At 33.4% G+C, this 22,470-nt stretch overlaps 3 protein-coding genes and 1 long non-coding RNA gene across 12 annotated transcripts in view; 2 read left to right on the top strand and 2 right to left on the bottom strand.

The window, feature by feature from the left end:
* The window catches only part of LOC106109548 (gastrula zinc finger protein XlCGF26.1-like), a 30,120-nt gene extending 14,533 nt beyond the window's left edge, over positions 1-15,587 (top strand). Inside the window, exons 5-8 of one of the 8 annotated variants that reach the window (XM_013291090.1) lie at positions 12,962-13,112; positions 13,475-14,065; positions 14,710-14,909; positions 15,266-15,587. In XM_013291090.1, coding sequence (XP_013146544.1) covers positions 12,962-13,112; positions 13,475-14,065; positions 14,710-14,909; positions 15,266-15,570 — 1,247 coding nt within the window. In that variant the 3' untranslated portion in view covers positions 15,571-15,587. Of the gene's footprint in view, positions 1-128; positions 1,266-1,847; positions 2,945-3,875; positions 5,193-5,828; positions 7,022-7,589; positions 8,916-12,961; positions 13,113-13,474; positions 14,066-14,709; positions 14,910-15,265 lie in introns of those variants that run through there. The other 7 variants (XM_013291100.1, XM_013291098.1, XM_013291097.1 and 4 more) reach the window with 7 other exon arrangements.
* On the bottom strand, positions 9,374-11,851 carry LOC106109549 (protein TEX261). Its single transcript, XM_013291101.1, has 5 exons — positions 11,676-11,851; positions 11,521-11,600; positions 11,223-11,444; positions 10,464-10,575; positions 9,374-10,013 (listed from the first exon to the last, which is right to left on the bottom strand). Exons 1-5 carry the CDS (start codon positions 11,743-11,745, stop codon positions 9,895-9,897), a joined length of 603 nt encoding a protein of 200 aa, XP_013146555.1. The 5' UTR covers positions 11,746-11,851; the 3' UTR covers positions 9,374-9,894.
* LOC106109551 lies at positions 10,020-11,444 on the top strand. Its single transcript, XR_001226016.1, has 2 exons — positions 10,020-10,222; positions 11,333-11,444. It is a non-coding gene; the product is annotated as an uncharacterized LOC106109551 (long non-coding RNA).
* Positions 15,588-16,471: 884 nt separating the features above from the next.
* The window catches only part of LOC106109554 (protein mahjong), a 28,208-nt gene continuing 22,209 nt past the window's right edge, over positions 16,472-22,470 (bottom strand). The window contains exons 26-34 of one of the 2 annotated variants that reach the window (XM_013291107.1): positions 22,008-22,099; positions 21,392-21,591; positions 21,121-21,218; positions 20,330-20,407; positions 19,684-19,804; positions 19,132-19,289; positions 18,329-18,410; positions 17,003-17,124; positions 16,472-16,566 (exon numbers count right to left, since the gene is read on the bottom strand). In XM_013291107.1, coding sequence (XP_013146561.1) covers positions 16,495-16,566; positions 17,003-17,124; positions 18,329-18,410; positions 19,132-19,289; positions 19,684-19,804; positions 20,330-20,407; positions 21,121-21,218; positions 21,392-21,591; positions 22,008-22,099 — 1,023 coding nt within the window. In that variant the 3' untranslated portion in view covers positions 16,472-16,494. The remainder of the gene's footprint in view (positions 16,567-17,002; positions 17,125-18,328; positions 18,411-19,131; positions 19,290-19,683; positions 19,805-20,329; positions 20,408-21,120; positions 21,219-21,391; positions 21,592-22,007; positions 22,100-22,470) is intronic. The other variant, XM_013291108.1, reaches the window with a different exon arrangement.

Raw genomic sequence — 22,470 nt, 5'->3', positions numbered from 1 at the left:
CGGCCCATTCGTTTTTTTAAGTTAAATTAATACATTCAAAAATTGAAATCTTTCCTCTTTATAATATTAGTATACATGTGTAGTAGAAAATTATTAAATCAGCGTAAACGATCGATATCTCTTTCCAGGGATAAAGATCGGATGCGAAGTTCAAGAGACATATCTAGACAGATTGCAAAACGTCAGAAAGAATATTATCCTACTACTCAGCTTTGGTAACATGGTGCCCTTTCATTGGAATACAAAAGGATTCAAATGCTTCTACTGCAATAAATATATGAAAGATATTGATGTTTTAAAAGAACATACAAATTCTCATACAATAAATCTAGACACTTTCATACCTAAACGGATTATAACTAAAGATGTTCCGGTTAAAGTAGACGTAACTAGTCTATGTTGTAAATTTTGTTCTAAACCTGTAGATACATTACAGGATTTAATATCTCATATTATTTCAGAACATAATAAAACATATGACGGAACAATTAGTTGCTTTTTCCCATTCATTCTTAACAAAGGGACTATGAAATGTGTTTATTGTTGTTTGGAGTATGATAATTTTAGTTCTATCCTTTCTCATATGTTTAAAAATCATGTTGAACATAATTTTATCTGTCAGATATGTGGTTTAAGTTTCATAGATCAAGTTAGGTTGAACAAACACATATATAACTGTCATAGTGGTTATAAATGTAAGGTTTGTGGTAAATATTTCGATGCATTACACAAAATGGAGAAACATAAACAGCGTATACACGGTAAAGTTCGTACCCACGAGTGTAATTTATGTAGCACAGAATTTGATACGTTATATAAAATGAAAGTGCATATGGGTAAAGTACATAATGTTGAGAAATATTGTATTAAATGTGAATATTGTGAGAAAGTGTGTAATACAAAAGGAGCTATGTTACTCCATGTACAATCTTTACACCCATCTGTTAAATATCAATGCGATTTGTGTGATTACACAACCGGTATACGTTGGATGATAAAATTACACAAGCGTAAACATTTCGGTGAAAAGAATTACATATGTAATATATGTGAAAGACGTTTTGGTAGATCGAGTAATCTTAGAGCACATATGAAAGTGCATACGGGTAATTTTGGACGTGTATGTCGATGGTGTAGACATGGATTTGTTGATTTTGATACTTTAAACGCACATGAAAAGGAATTACATTACTACGAACTTTATAAATGAGTTTGATACTGTAATTGTTGTAAGATTGTTTTATTTATTAAAAGATTTCTGGTTTCATATTAAATTTCATTTGCTTAAACTATTGTTTTATTTGACAAGAAAATTTAAAGTTACTTTCTAATTAACTAATAATTTCCTGTTTAAGATCCAATAATGACTTCATTAGTAGCCTTTCTGTTACTAAATGTACACTAAGGAACAACCTTAGTTACATTTAAATAATGCATGAATTTGGCAATTATTCCTATAACTTAATTACAGGAGAAAGGTCACATGTATTCGTCCATAGAATTATAAACCTAGCTCTTGCCCGCGACTACGTCGGCGTGAAAAAAAAATATAGCCTATGTTACTCACAGATAAATTACCTTTCTAATGGTGAAAGAATTTAAAATCGGCCCAATTAAGTTATTTCAAGACATACAAAAATATAAATCTTTCCTACTTATAATATTAGTATAGATCTAATCCGGAGTACAAAAACGACGAAAAATTTAATTCAAGAGTAAAATAATACTATCTATTTTCAAGATTTTTATATACGTTTATGACTATTTGAAGAAATTAACTGTCTCGTAACGATCTGACCACCTTTAAATATTGTTTATAAATAAAACAAAATACGTTTTCCTTACAGGAGAACCAAGAGGTGGTCAGAAAACGACAGAGACAACCGCTGTGTCCGAAGACTCAAACACTACTGATCAGAAAGTAATTACAACGAAGGGTAGATTGAAAACTATGAGAAATAATGTTCTACAAATACTTTTAAAATCGACAGTAATGCCTTTCAGATGGTTAAAAAGCTCCTACAGATGTTTTTACTGTTATGAGATATTTCAAGATTCGGCGGAATTAAAAAATCATCAAGAAACACATGTCGGTGATGATATCAAAGAGCAAGCAATGAATAATTATTGGGAACAAGTTGTTTATATAGATATAGCGGATATTTCTTGTAAATTGTGCCCGGAAAAAATAGATGATCTATACGATTTGATAGATCATCTTGTTGAAAAACACGGAGTCGTCTATAATAAAGATATCGGTGTTTGTATGGTCGCGTTCAAACTGGATAGTTTTGCTATAAATTGCCTTGTATGTGGTGCATCTTTTTATACATTCGGACCGCTATTAAATCATACGAATAAAGAACATAAAGGGATTTCAGCGATACTTTGTGAAGTCTGCGGACAGAATTTCAAAGACGCGAGCCTTTTGAGAGTTCATGTCAGATCGGTGCATGAAAATAATGGTGTTCTGTGTCCAGAATGCGGTGTTAAGTTCGACACGAGATGGAAATTAAGGACGCATCAAAGAAAGCAGCATGATGTGGACAAGAATTACAAATGCCTCGTTTGTTCACAGAATTTTCAGAGTCATTACAAACGATATATTCATATGGCGGTAGAACATCAGAATAGGAAAGAAGTGAAGTGTTTACATTGCCCGAAAACTTTTGTTTTTCGTAGTATGATGATGTCTCATTTACGTGATACGCATTTGAAGGTTAGGAATCACGTGTGTGGTGTTTGTGGATGGAAAGCATATGATAGTAATAGATTGAAGAACCATATGTACAAACATAGTGGAGAAAAGAATTTCAAATGCGATTCCTGTGATAAAGCATTTACGACTAAAAAAATAATGCGAGCACATTATGCAAGATTGCATAAAACAGCAGCGTATGAGAATACTTATACAGGGCAGTGAAATGACAATTTAATTGACCCGGTGAGCATAAGTTTAAATAAATTATGTAAGGTCATTTACGCCGTAGTCAAATTTGCGGCAAGACAACGTATTATTTGCATATAGGTTATATGGTTAGGACAACTAGAAATAATATTTTTAAACAACAAGGCGTATATAAATGCGAAAGTTTAGATGGATGTTTGTTTGAGTTTGTAGTCGGCTGAACGGATTTCGATAAAATTTGGTACAGACGTAGAGGGTAGTCTGGAAGAACACATAGGCTTACTCACTTTAGTTTTTATTTAATTCCACGCGGACGGCGTCGCGGGAGAAATCTAGTAAATAGTAATATTAAATTACATAATGGCCTAGATATTTGAAATAAAAAAAGTTTTTACTAATTATTTTTACTTGCTGTTCCTGTGCTTCATTCACATTATACTCGTAAAACGTTATTTTATGGTTTCCGTACCATAAAACTTTCCATTCCAACGAAGGGACTTGCCGTTGGCCGAGTATTGTTTATGAGTTACCATGGCAACCTTGCTTCTTTGCTGTTATTGGCTTGTAGTTTTTGTCTCTTTTGACGATTTTTTACAATTAATTCACCCACCAAGTTTAAAAGCGTTAAAATACATATCCTAAACCGTGATGTAAGTATAGGGCTTCTTATTTAAAAAAAAGATATGTAAAATATGGTACGATTTGCGTACATTCTACATAACAGTTAGTTTTACTTAAAAAAAGAACTACCACATAACATACATCTATACATTTTATATTTCCATTGTGTAGATAGTACCAAATAAGTAGTAAAAAAAAACATATCGACGAATTGAGTACCTCCTTCTTTTGGGAAGTCGGTCAATTAATAAGAAAATATAAAAAAAAGTTCCGCCAAATAGGACTAAAAAAAGGTCTTTGATGTAAACAGATTGGAATCATTTTTAAGAAGAAATTTTAATTTCAGGCCATACAGAGGAAAAGGAAACTAGAGAAAACGTATCAAAAATCAATGACAGACATAAAGAATGGCTGCAATCTGTACAAAAACAACAAAGCTATAGGACAGCGGAAAAAAGAAAAATCATGAAAAATAACGTTAAAGAATTGCTATTAAATTCAACGCTAGTACCATTTAGGTGGCTACGAGAGTATTTTAGATGTTTCTTCTGTGAAATGGTTTTTGAAACACCTAAAGAATGGAAATCACATCAAACAAAACACGACATTAAAAAAGAAATAAACGTCGCTGTAAATAATTATTTTTTGTCTACGGTCAATGTTGACGTCACGGATATGAAATGTACACTATGCTTAGAAAATTTTAGTGAAGTGCATAAATTAATTGACCATTTAATCGATAAGCATAAAATCGATTATAACTCGCGTGTTAATTGTATCGACGGTTATGCATTTGATGACAATTTTATTTTTTGTTTGAAATGTGACAAAGGCTTTTCTACATTCAGCCAGATATTTATTCATACTAGCAAAGAACATCCACAGGCAGAAAATCTTTGTGATATCTGTGGTCAGAGTTACACTACTTTTAATTATCTACAAAATCATATCAAATCTCAACACAAGAATGGCGTAAAATGTTCGAAATGCAGTCTTTTTTTACCTTTTACAAGATTGAGAACGCATATGGAGAAATTTCACGGTAAAAGATACAAATGTAGGATATGTAGTCTTCTATTGCCAACAAATTATAAACTCACCACCCATATGGTGATGGTGCACGGAAGTCGTGAACATTTTTCATGCGAATTTTGTTCGAAAACTTTTGTTTTTAAAAGTTCGATGTTAAGGCATGTGAGACAAACACATTTGAAAGAAAAAAATGCCGAATGTCATGTCTGTGGTTGGAAGTCGTTTGGTGAATACGCTCTAGAAATGCACATGGCAACACATAGTACTGTCAGAAATATCAAATGCACCGGTTGCGAAAAAATGTTCAAGACAAAAAAATCTATGAAGCGACATTTTTTTTCTATTCACCAAGAAGAATCTCAATTTCCATAAATTTATTAATAATTCAATGTTTTTATAATTAACAAAAAAAAATTAAATACAAACGGGAATTTATTAATGCTGGGTTTCTGAGGTTTATACTTATTTGTCATTACCTAGAGATCCATTACTATTAGATTGAGCTAAGTTTCAAGGGAGTAAAACTCAAGTTAAGTGTTTCGGAAACGCAATTCAGTGTATTTTTTTTAATAAACAAAAACATTCTAAATTAACCGGATAGTGTTAAGAATGAATGTAGATGACTACAAAGAAAGAGGAAGACCGAAGTATGGATGGATTGTGTGAAAAAGGCTGATAGAGATGTATGGAGCAGCACATACTGTGCCGACCCTCTATAAGGGATAAGGGCAAATGGATGATGATAAACGGGACTTAATGCTGGGTTTCTGAAGTATTTACTTATTTTGTTATTACCTAGCGATTTATTATATTAATTTGGCGTTTTAAGGGAGTGGTTCGGAAACTCATATCATGAATTTATCGAAACACTAACGAATGCTAAACATAACTGGGAAACCGGCCTTAAGTAGATAAAGATATATGTTCTGTTACTGTTTATATCAGTACTAATTGTGAATTATAGACTATTTCATATAAGAATTGCGCATTAAAGGTTTTTATGTTAAAACTACAATAAATAACGAAAAAAATTTTTACTGGTTTATTTTTTTAAACCTGAAAATCTCACAAATGGTGGAAATTACATCTATTTTTGTTGGAAATGTACTAAAAGCAAATAAAATAGAAATAATTAATATAGGTTTATCCTCTTAATTATAGTTTAGATAATCTAATTTAAGAAAATAAAACTTGTATTGTAAAATAAATATAAAGAAACACTAAAAGTATAGAAGAAGAAATAAATAGAAAATTTGTTTTATTACAGAACTTATGTACTTGTCAAAGCTTGACGATCGACTGGAGACGAGAATAAAAAAGGACGAGATGGCCAAACTGCTCGTGATAATTCTAGAAAACTCCACAATAATGCCCTTTAGATGGTATTCAAATAAATATATGTGCTTTTACTGCTGTTACGACTTTGTCGACAGTAAACAACTAAAAGAACACACTAAAGAAGAACATGCGGAATTAAACAGCTATAACGTATTAAGAAGCTTGTTAAAAAATGCTCGAGTCAAATTAGATGTGTCGGAAATCGCTTGCAAAAAATGTCCAAAAGTAATAGACAATTTTGATGATTTTTTAGAACACGCGACCAAAGTTCATGATATAACGTACGATAAAAGTGTGACGAAACATTTCTTTTGCTTTAAATTATCTGATGACGCAATGGGATGTATCGATTGTGGGTTACAATTTCGTTTTTTCGGACCACTTTTAACTCATGTACACAAACATCATAATAAAATAGCAAATAAATTCTTATGCGAGATTTGCGGACAGAGTTTCATAGCCAAAGTGAATGTTCAAAGCCACATGAAAAATGTACACGGTAGCTACAATGGTAGAAAATGTGAGAAATGTGGAAAATCATTTACTAGTAATTACGCTTTGAACCAACATTCTATGAAAGAGCATAAAACTGACAGATTGAAATGTCCGAAGTGCCCAGAAGTTTTGGGTAGTAGGTATTTGAAAAAACGCCATCTAGCTCTCGTTCATGATGAAAAAAGTTCTCAATTCGCTTGCGAATTATGTCCAAGAGTATATTTGGCTAAAAGCGCGTTAGTAACACACAATTTAAGAGTTCACGTACAAGAGAAATCATTTACTTGTGAAATTTGTGGTTATAAATCATTTGACAAAGAAAATTTGCAACGTCATATGGTGAAACATGACGATTCAAGGCCATTCGAATGTGAATTCTGCAAGAAGAGTTTCCAAAGAAAGAAGACTCTAGAGTTTCACAGAAGAATTCACACAAATGATAAAAGATACGTATGTTCTGAATGTGGGAAAGCGTTTGTTCAGAGTACTAGTTTGAAAATACATTTAAGAGTACATCATTCTATAGTGAGGGATAGAAAATAAAAAACGGCATTTAAAAAAAAATTAGGCCTAACTTATAACGTGTCCTGCTAGCCCGACCTTGCTATAATAATTATGAAATCTAAATAATTTCACATATATTTATAACAGCAATTTAAGTTCAGCACAGAAAAAGATTTAGTTTTTTTTTGCAAATGCAAACATTTTATAAAAAATCTGAGTATTTATTTATTTAGGAATAAACAAAGGTATTTGGACGCTCAACTAACGCAATTCTTATGTATTATGTAATTAATCTTTAGCTAAAGCAATATTAAATTATTTTTAAGATTCTAACCTAAACGTTAGAAAAAAAATCCGTCATCTATGTTAGATTGCTATTGAAAAATTTGGTTTAAAACGAAACTTATAATACAATATCTTATCGTTTCAATAGATTTAAAGTTACAGTTTTTACAATAAAAAAAAGTTATAACCAAGATAATTTGTTTCTCTTCGTTCAGTTTATCCGATGATTTTTTTTATAAATATTTCAAATTAATGTTCATAACGGAAATAGATTTTGTTTAAATTACGTTTTTTGACTTACTGTTATTAAGAAGAAATACATTATCATAATTTAAGCACACTCGTAGTTAAAATTACAATTTGTAAATTAATAGAATAATAACCTAGAAAATTTGTTTCATTACAGAAGAAATTTCAATGCCAATAGAAAGAGATATAATAAAAACAAGAACATCAAGAAAAAAAAGAGTGACCGAAAAATTGGTCAAATTGATTAAATTAATTCGAGAACATTCTACAATAATTCCATTTAGATGGTCATATAATAAATATTCGTGTTTCTACTGTGGGGATCATTTCTTGGAATGCGAGAAACTCAAACGTCATACTAAGGAAGAGCATTCGGGTGTTATAAGCGATAACACGTTAAAAAGCTTACTTAAAAAAGTGAAAGTTAAATTAGATATATCGGAAATAGCTTGTACAAAATGTCCAAAGACTATAAAAAGTTTTCAAGAATTCTTAGACCACGTTGTCTATGCTCATGACGTTAAATACGATAGTGATGTGACACAATTTTTCTCTACGTTCAATTTATCCGATGATGGCATGACATGTATTATCTGTGGTGCAAAATTTGTTTTCTTCAAACCGCTTTTAAATCATTTTCACAACTATCACAATTATGATAATAACAAACACGTTTGTGAGTACTGCAGTCTAGCTTTCGTAACGAAACTGAATTTAACAAATCATGTAAAAAATGTTCATATGGGCGAAAACAGTACTAAATGTATTAAATGTGGGGAAACATTTCGTTCAAGGCATTCAATGGACAAACACGCGATTACAGTCCACAAAACGTTTTATTTAAAATGTCCGAAGTGCCCAGAAGTGCTCAGTAGTAGATATATGAAAAAGCGCCATCTAGCGCTAGAACATGGCGAGAAAAGTTCGCAATTCGCCTGCAAGTTGTGCCCGCTAGTATTTTTGACTAGAAGTACACTAAGTAGACACAATTTAAGGGTTCATCTAAAAGAGAAAAGGTTCACCTGCGATACATGTGGTTACAAATCTTTCGATAAAGATTCTTTGCAAATACACATGTCGATACATAACGATTTAAGGCCATTCGAATGTGAATTCTGCAAGAAATGTTTCCAAAGAAAAAAGACGTTAGATTATCATAGAAGAACACATACGAATGATAAAAGATATGTTTGTTCTGAATGTGGGAAAGCGTTTGTGCAGAGTACAAGCTTGAAATTACATTTGAGAGTTCATCACTCTATTGTGAAAAATAGACCTAAAAAATAACGCCACTTTTTTAATAGGTGTAATTTTAAAATAAAATACTTAGCTATAAATAATAGTAACCTACAAAACATTATGTTCATAGATTATAATCTACCTCTATGGATAGAGTCGAAGATCGTAGTTTTAAAACCTACAATCTATGGTTGACGTCTTCGTTAAAATAGAATTAACAATATTTCAGCCACTTAATATTTATTACTTGTTAAATAAAAGTACTTCAAATCTTAAAGATTAAACAATAAAATAGTTATGTATAAAAGTTTCTTTTACTATGGTTAACATTTTCTTTAAAAATTATCTTCAAGTCATGCCTTTTCATGGTTATTTAATAGTGGTAGAGCAGACATCTTCTTCGAATACATTCTGCGTATTCTCTAATTCTAATTCCCATTCTCTTCTCACCCTCTAAGTGATAGGACGGGAAAATGGATTTTGGTGCAGGACGCATGAGGGGAAATGTGTCCGTAGACAGAAGGTAACGTAAATGCGAATGGGCAGTGGTCACATCACTATTTCAAGATGCCCGCTTTGTAGCTAAGTCATAATTTAAAAAAAATCATCAAAACATTTTTTTTTAATTATTTATTTCGTTATCACAAAGCATACAAAAACAAATAAATAATACATAATATTTACAAAATTATTTAAACGTCTTTTCTTAAATTCTTACAAAACAATCTATTTTATGTTACATAAATAAATAAGAGTATTTAAAAACCTACGAGGCAAGGAAGTGTAGAAACTAAAGTCATATTTCCGAGTGCCAATTATGTAAACATATCTTAATTCTCTTTTCATAGAAAAAACAAAGACTTGTTAAAGTTAATATACAGTCTATGAAATTTCATATTGTCCAATTTTTTTTTAAAACGGGATTATTGCAAACTATAGCTCAGACTATTTAAATTTCTAGCCATTCTAAATTGAAAAATCTACAAAATCTAAATCGCCTAAAAAAAACTAATTAAATACCCATTTAAACAATATAATAATGTTATGTAAACTTTGGCTGTATGATATTAACCTTTGCCTTTTATTTGACAGCTTCACTTCGAAATGTCATCTGTCAATGTCAAATTTGACATTCAACACGTCCAGTGCCGTTTTACGTAAACTCGTAAAGCGAGTCAGTGGCACAGAAAATGTAAACTTTTATAAACACAATTGAACTAATTTCAAAATGCCTTTTTACTTCTTTGCGGAAGTATTGAATCTTTCGCGTAACTGAAAAATGACAGCAGACTGTATGTGTTCGCTTTACGCGACAGATAATCTGTCACAACATTGTTATCACCTGGAATTAAAAAAAAAAGTTATTTTTAACTTGGAAAAATATTAACATTACTATACCAATGAGAAAGTAATGTTCCTTGCAGATATTTATAGTGTGACAAACTTAAGTGACCCATTTCGCCAACATTCGATCAGGAGCTTTTTGAATTAAGACCATGAAGATTTTTTGTACTAATTAAAGTGTTACTTAATTGTCATTAACATCAAAAGGTGTGTTTAAGTATGAAGAAAACAAAAGCTGTCATTTCTAAACAATTGTCTATGTATCTTACCAATATTATCAAAGTGAATGTTTGGGTAAATGGATGAATGGATGGAAATTTGTAGCCTAAGCTGCTGAAAGGATCTCAATTAAATTTGGCATAGTTGTAGAACATAGTCTGGAAGAACACATAGGTTTACTTATTATTTTTTATTTGGTGCAGACAGAGTTAATAATAACAATATTTACCTAGTAATGGTTGCTTCTCTCCTCGTGTTGGTAGTACATAATCATTGGCAGTCAGAGACACAAACAATGTCAGTGGAACCAGCCACAAACATATTGTGAAATATCCTAACACCTGAAAAACAAAAGGTGCAAATGTAAAAGTTGACAAAACCTGGCAACCGCTAAATTATTGAAGTGACCACTTTACATAGACATCTGCATTAGATGCCTTGCTATATATAATGAACAGAGTATGGGAAACATAGAAAAAGAATATTTTGCCTACATGTATCCCATACTATGCTAATTGCACTACTTTCCATTCTTCCCTTATATGAAAAAGGTAGAATACTGAAGGACATTGGTCTTTTAATTTTACTGGTTCAGTCCCCAAGTATACTTTGCTTTTAAATTTCCGTTCCCACAAACATCTGAGAAGAAATTCAAAGATGTGTGACAACCAACCACACTGAGGCACCATGGTTGTCTAAGGCCTAAACACCTTATGCCTAGTTTACATTAGGCTAGTAATATGTCAATACATTTTTATTCTTGAGTCAAATAGTTACTAAATAACCTGTTATTCAACTAATTTACTAGCTTAGTGTGAAGTAGGCATTAGAGTAGGTTGAAAGTCGAAAGTATTTGAAGTACATAATATTATTGTCTAGCTAGTTTTATTAAATAATAAATTTTTATCTTATTAGTGAATTCCTAATAAAGATGAAATCTCTTAAACTACTGTAGAACTAATTAATACAAAAGTACTTTGACCCTTACCTCTGAGAAAGCAATATATGCAGTGCCAAAAAACTTAAACGCCAAGTAATGGTGTAAAATCAAATTAACCACAGAAGCTAATAAACTGACACTCGTCATTTTGATCACAGGGAAATCTCGTATCATCATCCAATGAATAAATTGCTGCAGCAAACCCAGGATATTTAAATACAGAGGTAAATCTTCGAATATCATTAAACCAATATGAATAGCCGCTGTACCCTGATAAGTAAAAAAATACGATCAGTATTGAACACTTTTCGAATGTAAATTTAGCAACATAACATTGGAAACTTACAAAAATTAACCAAGATATCACGTATTTTGCTGTCACTGAATATTCCTCTATTAATTCAGCTAAATAATAAAGTCCAGCCGCTAAAATAAAACACAAAGTTTTAAAAGTGTAAAAACATTATTTTTCGTAGTATCCACATCTTCATATGTACTCACCAACAGCCAAAGTTATAAATATCGCTTGTACTATATATGACAAGACGCCTAATAAATATAGAAGCAACATCCTTATTTATTTATTTTATTCCCTAATGTTATTATTTTATTAATATTTTGAGGTTAGACGCGTTGTCATTGTCATGTCATCTTGCTCTTGCTGTCAACAAATAAGGAAGTGAATTATATCGATGTTACAATTACAATATTCAAAATCGATTTTGAAATCGATGTCTACTTAAGATATTTCAATTATTTTGTACAATTCTATATAATTTATATTGGTTAAAAAATCAACTGAATCTTTATTTAACTGGTCGAAATAAATTGAACGCGCTATGTTTTTTAAAGTGACGCAGCGTAAAAGAAAATGGTTATTGTTTACACTTAAGCGAACGTGCTTAAGTAATAATATTTTATGTTAATGTATGCCTTGTTAACTTTTACTTCTAGATGTTTATAAACATCATTCGATACCTGTATAACGCACTATTTGTAACTTTGTCTGGTAAATTAAATAGTGATGCCCTCGAGGATGCGCTTATATGAAATCGACATTATCGATAGAAACTGATTTTGGTTGTAAAATATTAATTATTTGACTATGAACTGGGTTTCTGGCATTATGGCTCATCGCTCGCGAAAGTCGTTTGAAATATGCTGTCCCTATCCTTGCTACTGCAATATCTAGACAAAATGAATAAGTGATAAGTGCTGACAAGTGACCATGCTTTTCTAAACGCATTAAAGGAAACGAAGAAAAACGCTGTTATTTTGTGCAATTAAATTTGCATACAATTTTTATACACGGCGTTTATAAGAACATCACTAGTTGTTAGGTGAACCGTTACAAGTCCAATAAAGTTTTTCGTCGGATTTTATTTAAGGTTAGGAAACGCGCGAAAATGTAACAAAGTGCTTTTTATTTCGAAGTAAGCAGAATGAATTTCTTCAAACCGTTTAATTTATTTGTAATTTTTTGCAGTTTGTGTAAGTTTTGTTTTAATAATACATAAATATACACCATTATGTAAATAAAAAAACGATAATTTTAGTATTCTTAACTTGGAGAGTTAACTCATGGCATTCCAATTGTTGATTTTAGACTTTAATATCTACGCATATGTACAGGATATATATCTCCTATCCATTTTAGTGAAATACAATTTCATCGAAACTACGCAAGTGCTGTACGATATTCGATTTTTAGTGGGTAGCAGAGAATTTTATTCTTTGACATTTGTAGTTAATCATTTGTAAATGTTAAAGCAGTGATTTACGTTTAGGTCTTCAAACAGACATCATAAGTACTGGTAAACCAAATGACCTAAATCTGTTCCCGATACTAGTGCCCGCACCAGCTGTACTGTGGATCGAGATTCCTCCGAAAAATATCACATTGCCATGTACCACAGTGAAAAAAAATCCACATTTAACGTAAGTGATTTTAAAAGTCGTCGTTTTAACAGTGCTGTGTGCCAGCAACATCTGTTGTACGAATGAGAGATTAAGAACGACCACACAGAATGTTACGAAGTGGAAGCGATTCGTCTAATGCGTGCGTGTTGAAGGTCGAAATTCAATCCCCATATCATTGCCACCCTTTTCTAATAAAGGATAAAGTAAATTTGACGGAGGTAAGAGAGGTATTCAATCCTCTTCTTGTGCTTCCCCTCTTCCGTCGATAAAGGTAAGCAACGCGTTTTTGCCTCCAGCCAGCGGTCGCTTCCCTATTCTGGTGAATTCAGTTAACGGTTCGTTGGCTTATGATATAAAAATACCATTTAATAATTTTCCAGTTACTCCTGGGAAAAGAACGGAGATACCCTCAACGTTAAATCCAATCCCAGGATAATGTCGAACAAGGACAATGGTACGATAACAATTTTAAATCCAACTGAAGAAGATGTTGGACGATATCAATGCTTCGTCGAACAGAACTTAAGAGTCGCGACATCAGCAATGATAAATGTATACGATACTTATATCGATGTAACTGAATATATAGAGGACCATACTGCTATCGATAAAGAACCAGTACTTCTAGATTGTCCAGCAGAATACAATCCGAATCCGATATTTGAATGGAAAATAAAAGATACCAAAGATCCTAATAATTTTACAGATATAACAAAAGAGCATATAGTTGTACTAAATGGTGGTCTATGGTTGTTCAATGTGACAAAAGAGGATGCGTTCAAAAATATATCATACGTTTGTTTTGTTACTTCTAAAGTGAATAATAATTCAGTGTTAGCAGCTGAACATTTAATAACAGAGGTGGACGATAATGAAATGGGTAGTAAATATTTAGAAGAATTGTACATAAGTGGGGATATGGTCGCTGAAGCTGGAAAAAGTATTAAATTATATTGCATTTATTCTGGAAGGTAATCTATTATCTATTGGTTTGGATTAATGTGATACATCTATTGAGGCATATTGAAAATTTTTGTCCCTTTCCCTTTACATCCTTTTCTTAAGAGGAAGCGATGGGAAGGACAAGTGCATTTGACGGTGGGGGATACGCATATGAAGGGGAAATAGCCTCTTTATGGGCTACTCCTTCGTTGATTTAAGGTAGGCAATGCATCTGCAATTGCGGACGTCTACGGGCATCGCTTCGCCATTTCGGCGGTTTCAGGTGGCCGCTTGCTTGTTTGTCAACTTATAATATAAAAATATTGAGAAAGAAATATTGAGAATGCAGGATAGGAATTAAAAATCCCCGACTGTACAATCGCGGAAATACACGGTGTTCCACTTGAAAAAACCATCATTGTTCCTAGCAAAGAGAAAATATACGCCGCTTACAAGTACTACAGGATATTATTAAAAAGCAATTATCCGTGTACTACTGAATAACCTTATTTCGTTCAGAAACATTTAAAACTTGCGTTCTATTGATTATTGTTTTCGGTCGTTGTGTTTAAAATTTGAAGATGGAGCACCGTCAAACTCCTCGATTATACATTTGTTTTAGCACTGGTTTTAAAGAATGAAATTGCAGTTTTTTAATTATTGCATGTTCCAGCCCTTCGCCAAATATCACTTGGATGAAACACAACAAGTGGGTGCTGAACTCAACAAATAGGATTACCATCGATAATAAAAATAGAGGACAAGTGCTTATGATAAATGACGTGGAAGTAGAAGACCAAGGCTCGTATACTTGTATCGTCAGAAATAAAGTAAATCCACCAAGAAGACACCATTTTGACGTTATAGTTGTTAGTAAGTAGATTTTCTTTTAAAAAGTCTCCTAACGTAGGGACCACCCTTCACAAGGGCAATTAAAAAATGGACTAGAACGGACATTCGCTCCGGGTTATTTAAATGTAATATCGTTGTTTTCATCAAAAAAACCGAACTAGAAATCCTTAGGTACAATATAATTTGATGTTACTAAAGTTTTTAACCTTAAAAATTATGTACGGGGCATTTTAGAAATATTAAGGTTGGGAAACACTGGACTATAACACGATTGAATCGATTTCGATGAACGGAATGTCATTCGATTCATCTTATTCCGATTGTTTATTTTTTTATTCAATAGTGTTGTTAAATGACATTTTCCTTTTTATCCACAGTGGGGCCAACATTTGAAAGTATTGAACCAGTGACAAAAGTATTAGAGGGTACAGCCGCGACCATAACTTTCAGTATAAAAGCCATACCAGAGCCGATAATTCTGTGGACTGTAGACGCTCAGCCATTATTCGAAGAGACCGCGGACATGGATTTAACTACAATATTTCTAGAAGGAGAAGCAACGAAAACTCATTTAATGATAAAAAATGCAACTCAAGGTCACACTGGTTATTATGGATGTAAAGCTTATAATGTCTATGGTGAAATGTATATGGAGACTTTGCTTTATGTTATGAGTCCTTAAAAATAAAACTTCCTTCCTTCCAAGCGCTTACGCTTGCGCTCGTTTTGATGGAAATCATAAACAATGACGCAATGACCAATGACAATTTTACATATTGATTTTTTTTTAAATTTTTAAGTGTATTTATTTGGTATTTATGCGAAATAAAAAAATCTTATTAAATATACGTGTTTATTTGACCCGATCCTGCTAGTTTTAGATCTTTTCCATTAATTTAGTAACAAAGCCAATTCTATCTGAATAGTTTTCTCTTTTTTAATTAAAAAATAACTTTGGTTAAAACCTTATCAAAATTAGCTTTGTGTCAGATTCCCTTAATTTCTTTAAAAAGGTACAAAATTATCACGTTTTCATGTAATATTCCATTTGGCAATATTTTCATACACATTTTTCAATATTCCTGTCCAGTGTAAACAACTAATTAAAAAAATTACTATACTAGTTTAGAGAAAAACACGTGAGATTTTAATTCTAGTATGTTGGTAATATTTTTTGCTTAAAACACCGTTGTAATAAGTGTTGACTAAACTTAACAAAATTGTTTCTGATGTATTTATGCACCTGTTGGCTGATTTTTTGGTTTTGTATATACTTGTTTACTATTTTGTGTACATTACACTTCATCTCCCCTAACTTTTTCTACTCTCGCCGGGTTTTTGTCCTCCACATAACTATACGTCATCTCAGTCATCACTCCCTTTTTGATCATGTCACCTTTTACACAATCCATCCATCTCTTTCTAGGTCTACCTATATCGGTGTACCTCCACACTCACATGACATGCCCCCATGCTAACCTTTTACTCCTTACTTTCTCTACCACTGGGGCTACTTTTAAATTTTCAACTGTTGTGTACACATACAAATAAACAAAAAAAAACAAGTAAATCAAAAACAACAATAATTGTAAACGCATTTATTGTACTAGTCGAGTTCAAACTCAATTATATCAAGGTCACCGTCACCGTCGCTGTCACTCATATTATTTTCCGCGGCCTGGAACAAAAATTGAAAAATAAATTCAAGAATGTAAAAAACAATCATTAAAATCAATAGAAATGACAAAAAATTAAATTGTAGAAGTAGAGTTTACGGTCATTTTCTCACAGGAAGGGTTTTTTTCCAGTTCATTTACCTGTAAATATTTTTTTTACCCCCGAAAGGGCCCTCGTAGCACCTATTAACAACTATGTTTTTTTTTCTGTTTTTTTTTACCCCTAAGTTTTATAGCGTGAAAATATTAGCCTAAAGCGTGTCGTAAGTATATGACTTTTTATTAAAGAAAAAATTATTGTAAAAATATACTGTAATTGCTGACATCCTACACCACAAAGTAGTGTGTGTTTACGCTTCATTATATTAGTTTAGATAGATTTATCTAAATAATCTTAATTAGACAAACTATAGACCTCCTAGAGTCTAGATATATTACCCGTCTGCGCGTGCGCATTGGTCGTCTAGGACGTATATCATCACCATCATCAGCGGAGTCATCACCGCTGCTGCCGCCCTCCGCCAGACCCATCACCGCATTCCGCAATAAATTCGCTGCAACTGAAAACAATTTTTTTTTAATATCAGGCGAAATTTCCAAAACATGTTGTTTTTGCCTACGACACAGTTCGCAAGGATTGAAAATACTAAAAAAATATATCTTACGTTCCTCAGTGATGTAGCTTTTAGTGGTAAAAGAATTTTTTAAATCGGATCAGTAGTTTTTGAATTATTTCAGTACATACAAAAATACAAATCTTTCCTTTTAGACTAGCTTCAGCCGGCGACTCCGTCCGCGTGAAATAAAAAAACAAATGGAAGTACATTTATACCAAATTTCCTCTAAGTTTATACCAAATTTTATTAAGATCCGTTCAGCAGTTTAGGCTACAAACTCTAACAAACATCCATCTAAACTTTTGCATTTAAAATATTAGTAAGGTCAATAAGATACAAGTTTAGTGTGTTTTTAAAACTTAATAAATAGTCTGTGTTCTTTCAGACTATGTTTTAAGAAAAATGTTTGAATACATTATCTGTATGTATCGAAATAACTCAAAAACTACTGGGACGATTTTAAAAATCCTTCCACCATTAGAAAGCTACGTTATCGCTGAGTAACATCATACTAATATTATAACTATTTAACAGTGGTAGAGCCCGCTTTAACATCTTTGCAGGAATGGGTCAGCTCGCCCCCAGTAATACCACGACCACACAGAAAACAGGCGCGAAGTGGAAGTAATTCCGCGTTTCGTCTGATGTGTGTGGTGCCGGAGGCCTAATTTAAGTCCCTTTCCCTTTTCGTCCTTTTATTAAGAGGAAAGGATGGGAAGGAAAAGTGGATTTGACGGTGAAGGAGATGCACAGGAAGGGGAAATGTCCTCTTTATGTGCGTTTCCTCCTCCGTCAATGAAGGGCAACGCATCTGCAATTGCGGATGTTTATGTGCAGCGGTCGCTTGCCATTTCGGTGGATTCTGGTGGCCGCTTGCTCGTTTGCCACCTTATATTATAAAAAAAATAAAAGTGCGAAAGTTAAGATGGATGGATGTTCGTTAGAGTTTGTAGCTTTATTTTGCAAAGACGTAGAGGATAGTCTGGAAAACATAGGCAACATAGTCTGGAACATATAGGCTACTCACTTATTAATTTCACGCGGACAGAGTCGCGTGCGAAAGCTATTAGGGTACAAGTAGTAGGGGACAAAGTTACGAGAAACAGTTAGTTTTAGAACAGTTTTAGTATATTAATGTTATACTAACGATCGTCGTCGTTATCTGAACCGGAGTCGGAGCCATCGTCGTTGTCAGAGCCGCCGGCCATGTCCTCCTCGTCGTCCTCCTCCTGGAATATAACAAAAATACCATAAATATATAAAAACACAAACAGATCCAGATACTGAGATATAAAGAATCTAGATATTGTCTCATATTTCAAAATTATACTTTGTACTAAAATCTGGTAATGAAATCTTCATGTAATTTTCGCAAACAGTTATAAAACAAGACTATAAACTTAACATTTCGAAATAACTCGTAATTTATAATTTTTAATGTAACAGAAAATATATTGATAACCTTGAAAATTTCGTTATAGATAAATCTAGAAGGTTGAAATTTTCGATATATTTACTATAACTTGTTATAATGCCAGAACATTTTATTCTTTAAAAATATAAACAAAACCCACATAAAGTCCGCTACATACGTTCATTTTTATGAAATTTAATCGTGCATGTGTAGGCAATATTTTAATTAATAGTTGGACTGTTCAGTTAAAATTTTACCTACACAAGGACACGATGTTCATATGATGTACGATGTTCATATGATGGACGATGTTCATGTGATGTACGATGTTCATGTGATGTACGATGTTCATGTGATGTACGATGTTCATGTGATGTACGATGTTCATGTGATGTACGATGTTCATATGATGTACGATGTTCATGTGATGTACGATGTTCATATGATGTACGATGTTCATGTGATGTACGATGTTCATGTGATGTACGATGTTCATGTGATGAACGATGTGTGTGTGTGTGTGTGTGTGTGCTGACCGCGTCATCGTCGTGGTCCCTCTTGCGGCCGACGTCGTACAACTTGACGCAGGACTCCTGCACCTGCTCGAAGTCGCCCATGTTTTCCACCAGCGATATCTGCGTGCCGTACCGCGACACGCCCAGCGAGTAGATGTTGCGCTTCACGTCGATAGTCGCTGTAAAAACATTAAAACATTAATAAAATTCACAGAAAATTTTACTTTATTGTTTACATTTGATAAATTATCAAAAGGGAATATGCATTTTTTTTAAACGATCCTACTTGTTATAAAATAACCAGAAAAAAAATTTGACGCGAAAATATTCAACCGTTGAGCTAAAATAATAAAATAAAATTACGACCATTTTCGAGCGACTAAAACGCGGCCGGAGTTGTTATAAGACACGTGACGTCAATCGTCATATTCCATTCATAACATACGCTCAGATGTCACTTCGACGTAAAACACAACAAAGTTTCTCAAGGTCAAAAAGTCAAAAATCGATTCATTTTTATTATGTTAAATTATTATTTAAACTTGTTATGATAAAAAAAAAAATATGCAATACCTATACTGGAGTAATCGTATGGGTCCAACGTCTTAAAGCTGGTATCAAACTGGCTGCGCTCCTCCGAGTCCTGGTCGGAGCACACCGCGTACAGCGCGGAGCACGTCGGGTTGAATATCACCTGGAAACATACATATACCATATAAATATTATAAATGGATGGATGGATGGAGGTTTGTTAGAGTTTGTAGCTTATCTGCTGAACGGATTTCGGTGAAATTTGGTATGGATGTACATAGTTAAGAAAAACACATAGGCTACTCACTTATGTTTTTTTTTAATTCCACCTGGACGGAGTCGAGGGCAAAAGATAGTATACTAACATTATAAAGAGGAAAGAGTTGTATTAATCTATGTATTGGGTTAACTCAAAAACTACTACCGCTTTTTCAAAAATTCTTTCACCATTAAAAAGCTACGTTATAGCTGAGTAACATAGGCTATATTTTTTTAAATTCCCCGTGGACGTAGCCGTGAGCTAGTTTTAATGGATGGATGTCTTTGACGAAATATGTCTAGAACGGCTTAACAGATCGCAATGAAATTTGACCGTAGGAAGAACTTATTGGCTACTTAATAAGTTTATTTTTATTTCCGTGTGAAAAGTCGCAGACCAAAGCTAGTATTTTAGACATCAAAAACATACCTCAGATTTGTCTAATGTAGGTACAGTTCTCAACAAATGGAAAGTTCTTAAATCCCATACTTCTGTGTTTGATATCACCTGCAAATAATAACAGTGTTCACTTTTTATAACGTCACATTCTTTATAACGTCACGAAGTTACTTCCATCTGTATTGGTATTGTAATATAAATAAATGGCTACTTTGTGGCGATTAGGACAAAACTGTCTAAAGTCTATTAAAATATATCGAAATGTAGGCACGCGCATACTCGCTGTTATTGACAATCTGTTTAAACCAAATCGATGTAACGTGAACCTCTTTATAACATCACTCGGTGTAACGTTACGTTCTTGTAAGGTCACTCAATGTAACGTCAGTCTTTTTAAACCACTCCATGTAACCTCGTATTTTTAAAACGTAAACTTAGCTCTTTCGATTGGTTTACACTTACAATTTTTTCATACATTATATTCCATATAGCGTCATGAACACTATTTAACGTCGATAATACAGCAAGAAATCAAGTGTTACTATAAAACAAAAAAACTACAGTCAATTAAAATCTTTAATTTATCATTTACGAGCACTCTTTATAACGTCGCAACATGCTCCGTACTTAGAGCGTCGTTATATAGAATTTACACAAAATATAGGTATTGTAGTATGAGTTAATTTCCTACCCATTTCTGTTTTATTAGACGCTCACAATGCATTTATCATAAACTTGTCATAGATATGTTATCTTATATTTCTTATAGTAACAATTTGATGTATTTCAAGTGGTAAGCGAATTAAATTCTCCGACTGTACCTCAAGGCCGTTTGGATGGAAGACTCCGCTGTGCGTCTGGTTTAGTTTGTCGAATTTATGTATCTCTTTGCCGGTGTTCACGTCCCATAGTACTCCATCTGGAAATTTATAAAAAAAAATGTTACATTAAAACCTTTTTTCTAAAACAGCCCATACTACTACACTAATAACTTATTTTTTAATGGTAAATGAATATGGCCTCGATAAGACAAGATATGACTAGTGTAAGCAGACACATATAAAATGATAAACCAGTATAAGATGATCTCACCTGATAGTACCAATTCATCGGTGGGGTTGAATGTGGCGCGGTTCTTCGCGTACTGGTTGCTGATGGAGGGCGCGAGGGTCATCAGCTCGCGGCCGGTGCGCGTGTCGAAGACCGTGGCGGTCTCCCCCTTGGTGCCGATGATGCGCTCATCAGACATCTTGGAGAACTCCACGTACTCCTCGTTGTCGAGTTGGAATCTGCTGCCGGTACGTTTGTTCTGTCATTTTGACTTTTAGGGTAGGAACGGGGTGAGTGGACTAGTCGTATCGGATGTGTACAATTTTGGTTTGATAGACCATAAGAAACGAAAATGATAGATTTTGGGATATTAGGGTAGTCAAGGGGGTAAATGGGAAAGTACAATCCAAAATTCTTTTTATTTCGCTTTATTGGGGTAGAAGCGGGTTAAATTGGTACTATTAATTTCTTTTTGGGAAAACATATGTAAATAGACTAATGTAATCCAAAATAAGTTATTTCACTTTTTTAGAGTCTAATTGGATATATGAGGTAATGTGAAATGTGTACTGTACTTTCCTATATTTTATCTACTCTCCTTTTCCCACTTCAGGGTAAATATATAGCAAATTTACAATATAAACTATTGTATACTAACAGCTGCTCGAACTCCTTCATATTCCATAGCGCGGAGAGTGGCCGCCATGTTGTGGTGGCGGAAGCCAGCAGCAGTAGACCATCGCGGCTGGCCTGAAACGATACACTCAGTTTCTAACAGTGGTAGAGCCCGATTTAACATCTTCGCACTGTAGGGCCGGCTCGCCCGGTGCAAGACCACGACCACACAGAAAACAGGCGTGAAGTGGAAGCAATTCCGCGTACAGTCTGATGAGTGTGGTGCCGGAGGCCTAATTTTAGTGCCTTGCCCTTTCCACCCTTTTAAGAGGAAAGGATGCGAAGGGAAAGTGGAATTGACGGTGAAAGAGACGCATAGTAAAGGGAAGTGTCCTCTTTATGTGCATCTCCTTCGTCAATGCAGGGTAGGCAGCGCATCTGCAATTGCGGATGTCTATGTGCAGCGGTCGCTTTCCATTTCGGTGGATTCAGGTGGCCGCTTGCTC

The sequence above is a fragment of the Papilio polytes genome, unplaced genomic scaffold, assembly GCF_000836215.1.
Source record: "Papilio polytes unplaced genomic scaffold, Ppol_1.0 DF821189.1, whole genome shotgun sequence".
Taxonomy (NCBI): Eukaryota; Metazoa; Arthropoda; class Insecta; order Lepidoptera; family Papilionidae; genus Papilio; species Papilio polytes.
The sequence above is the reverse complement of the archived record's forward strand: the minus strand, read 5'-3'. Positions and strand labels throughout refer to the sequence as shown.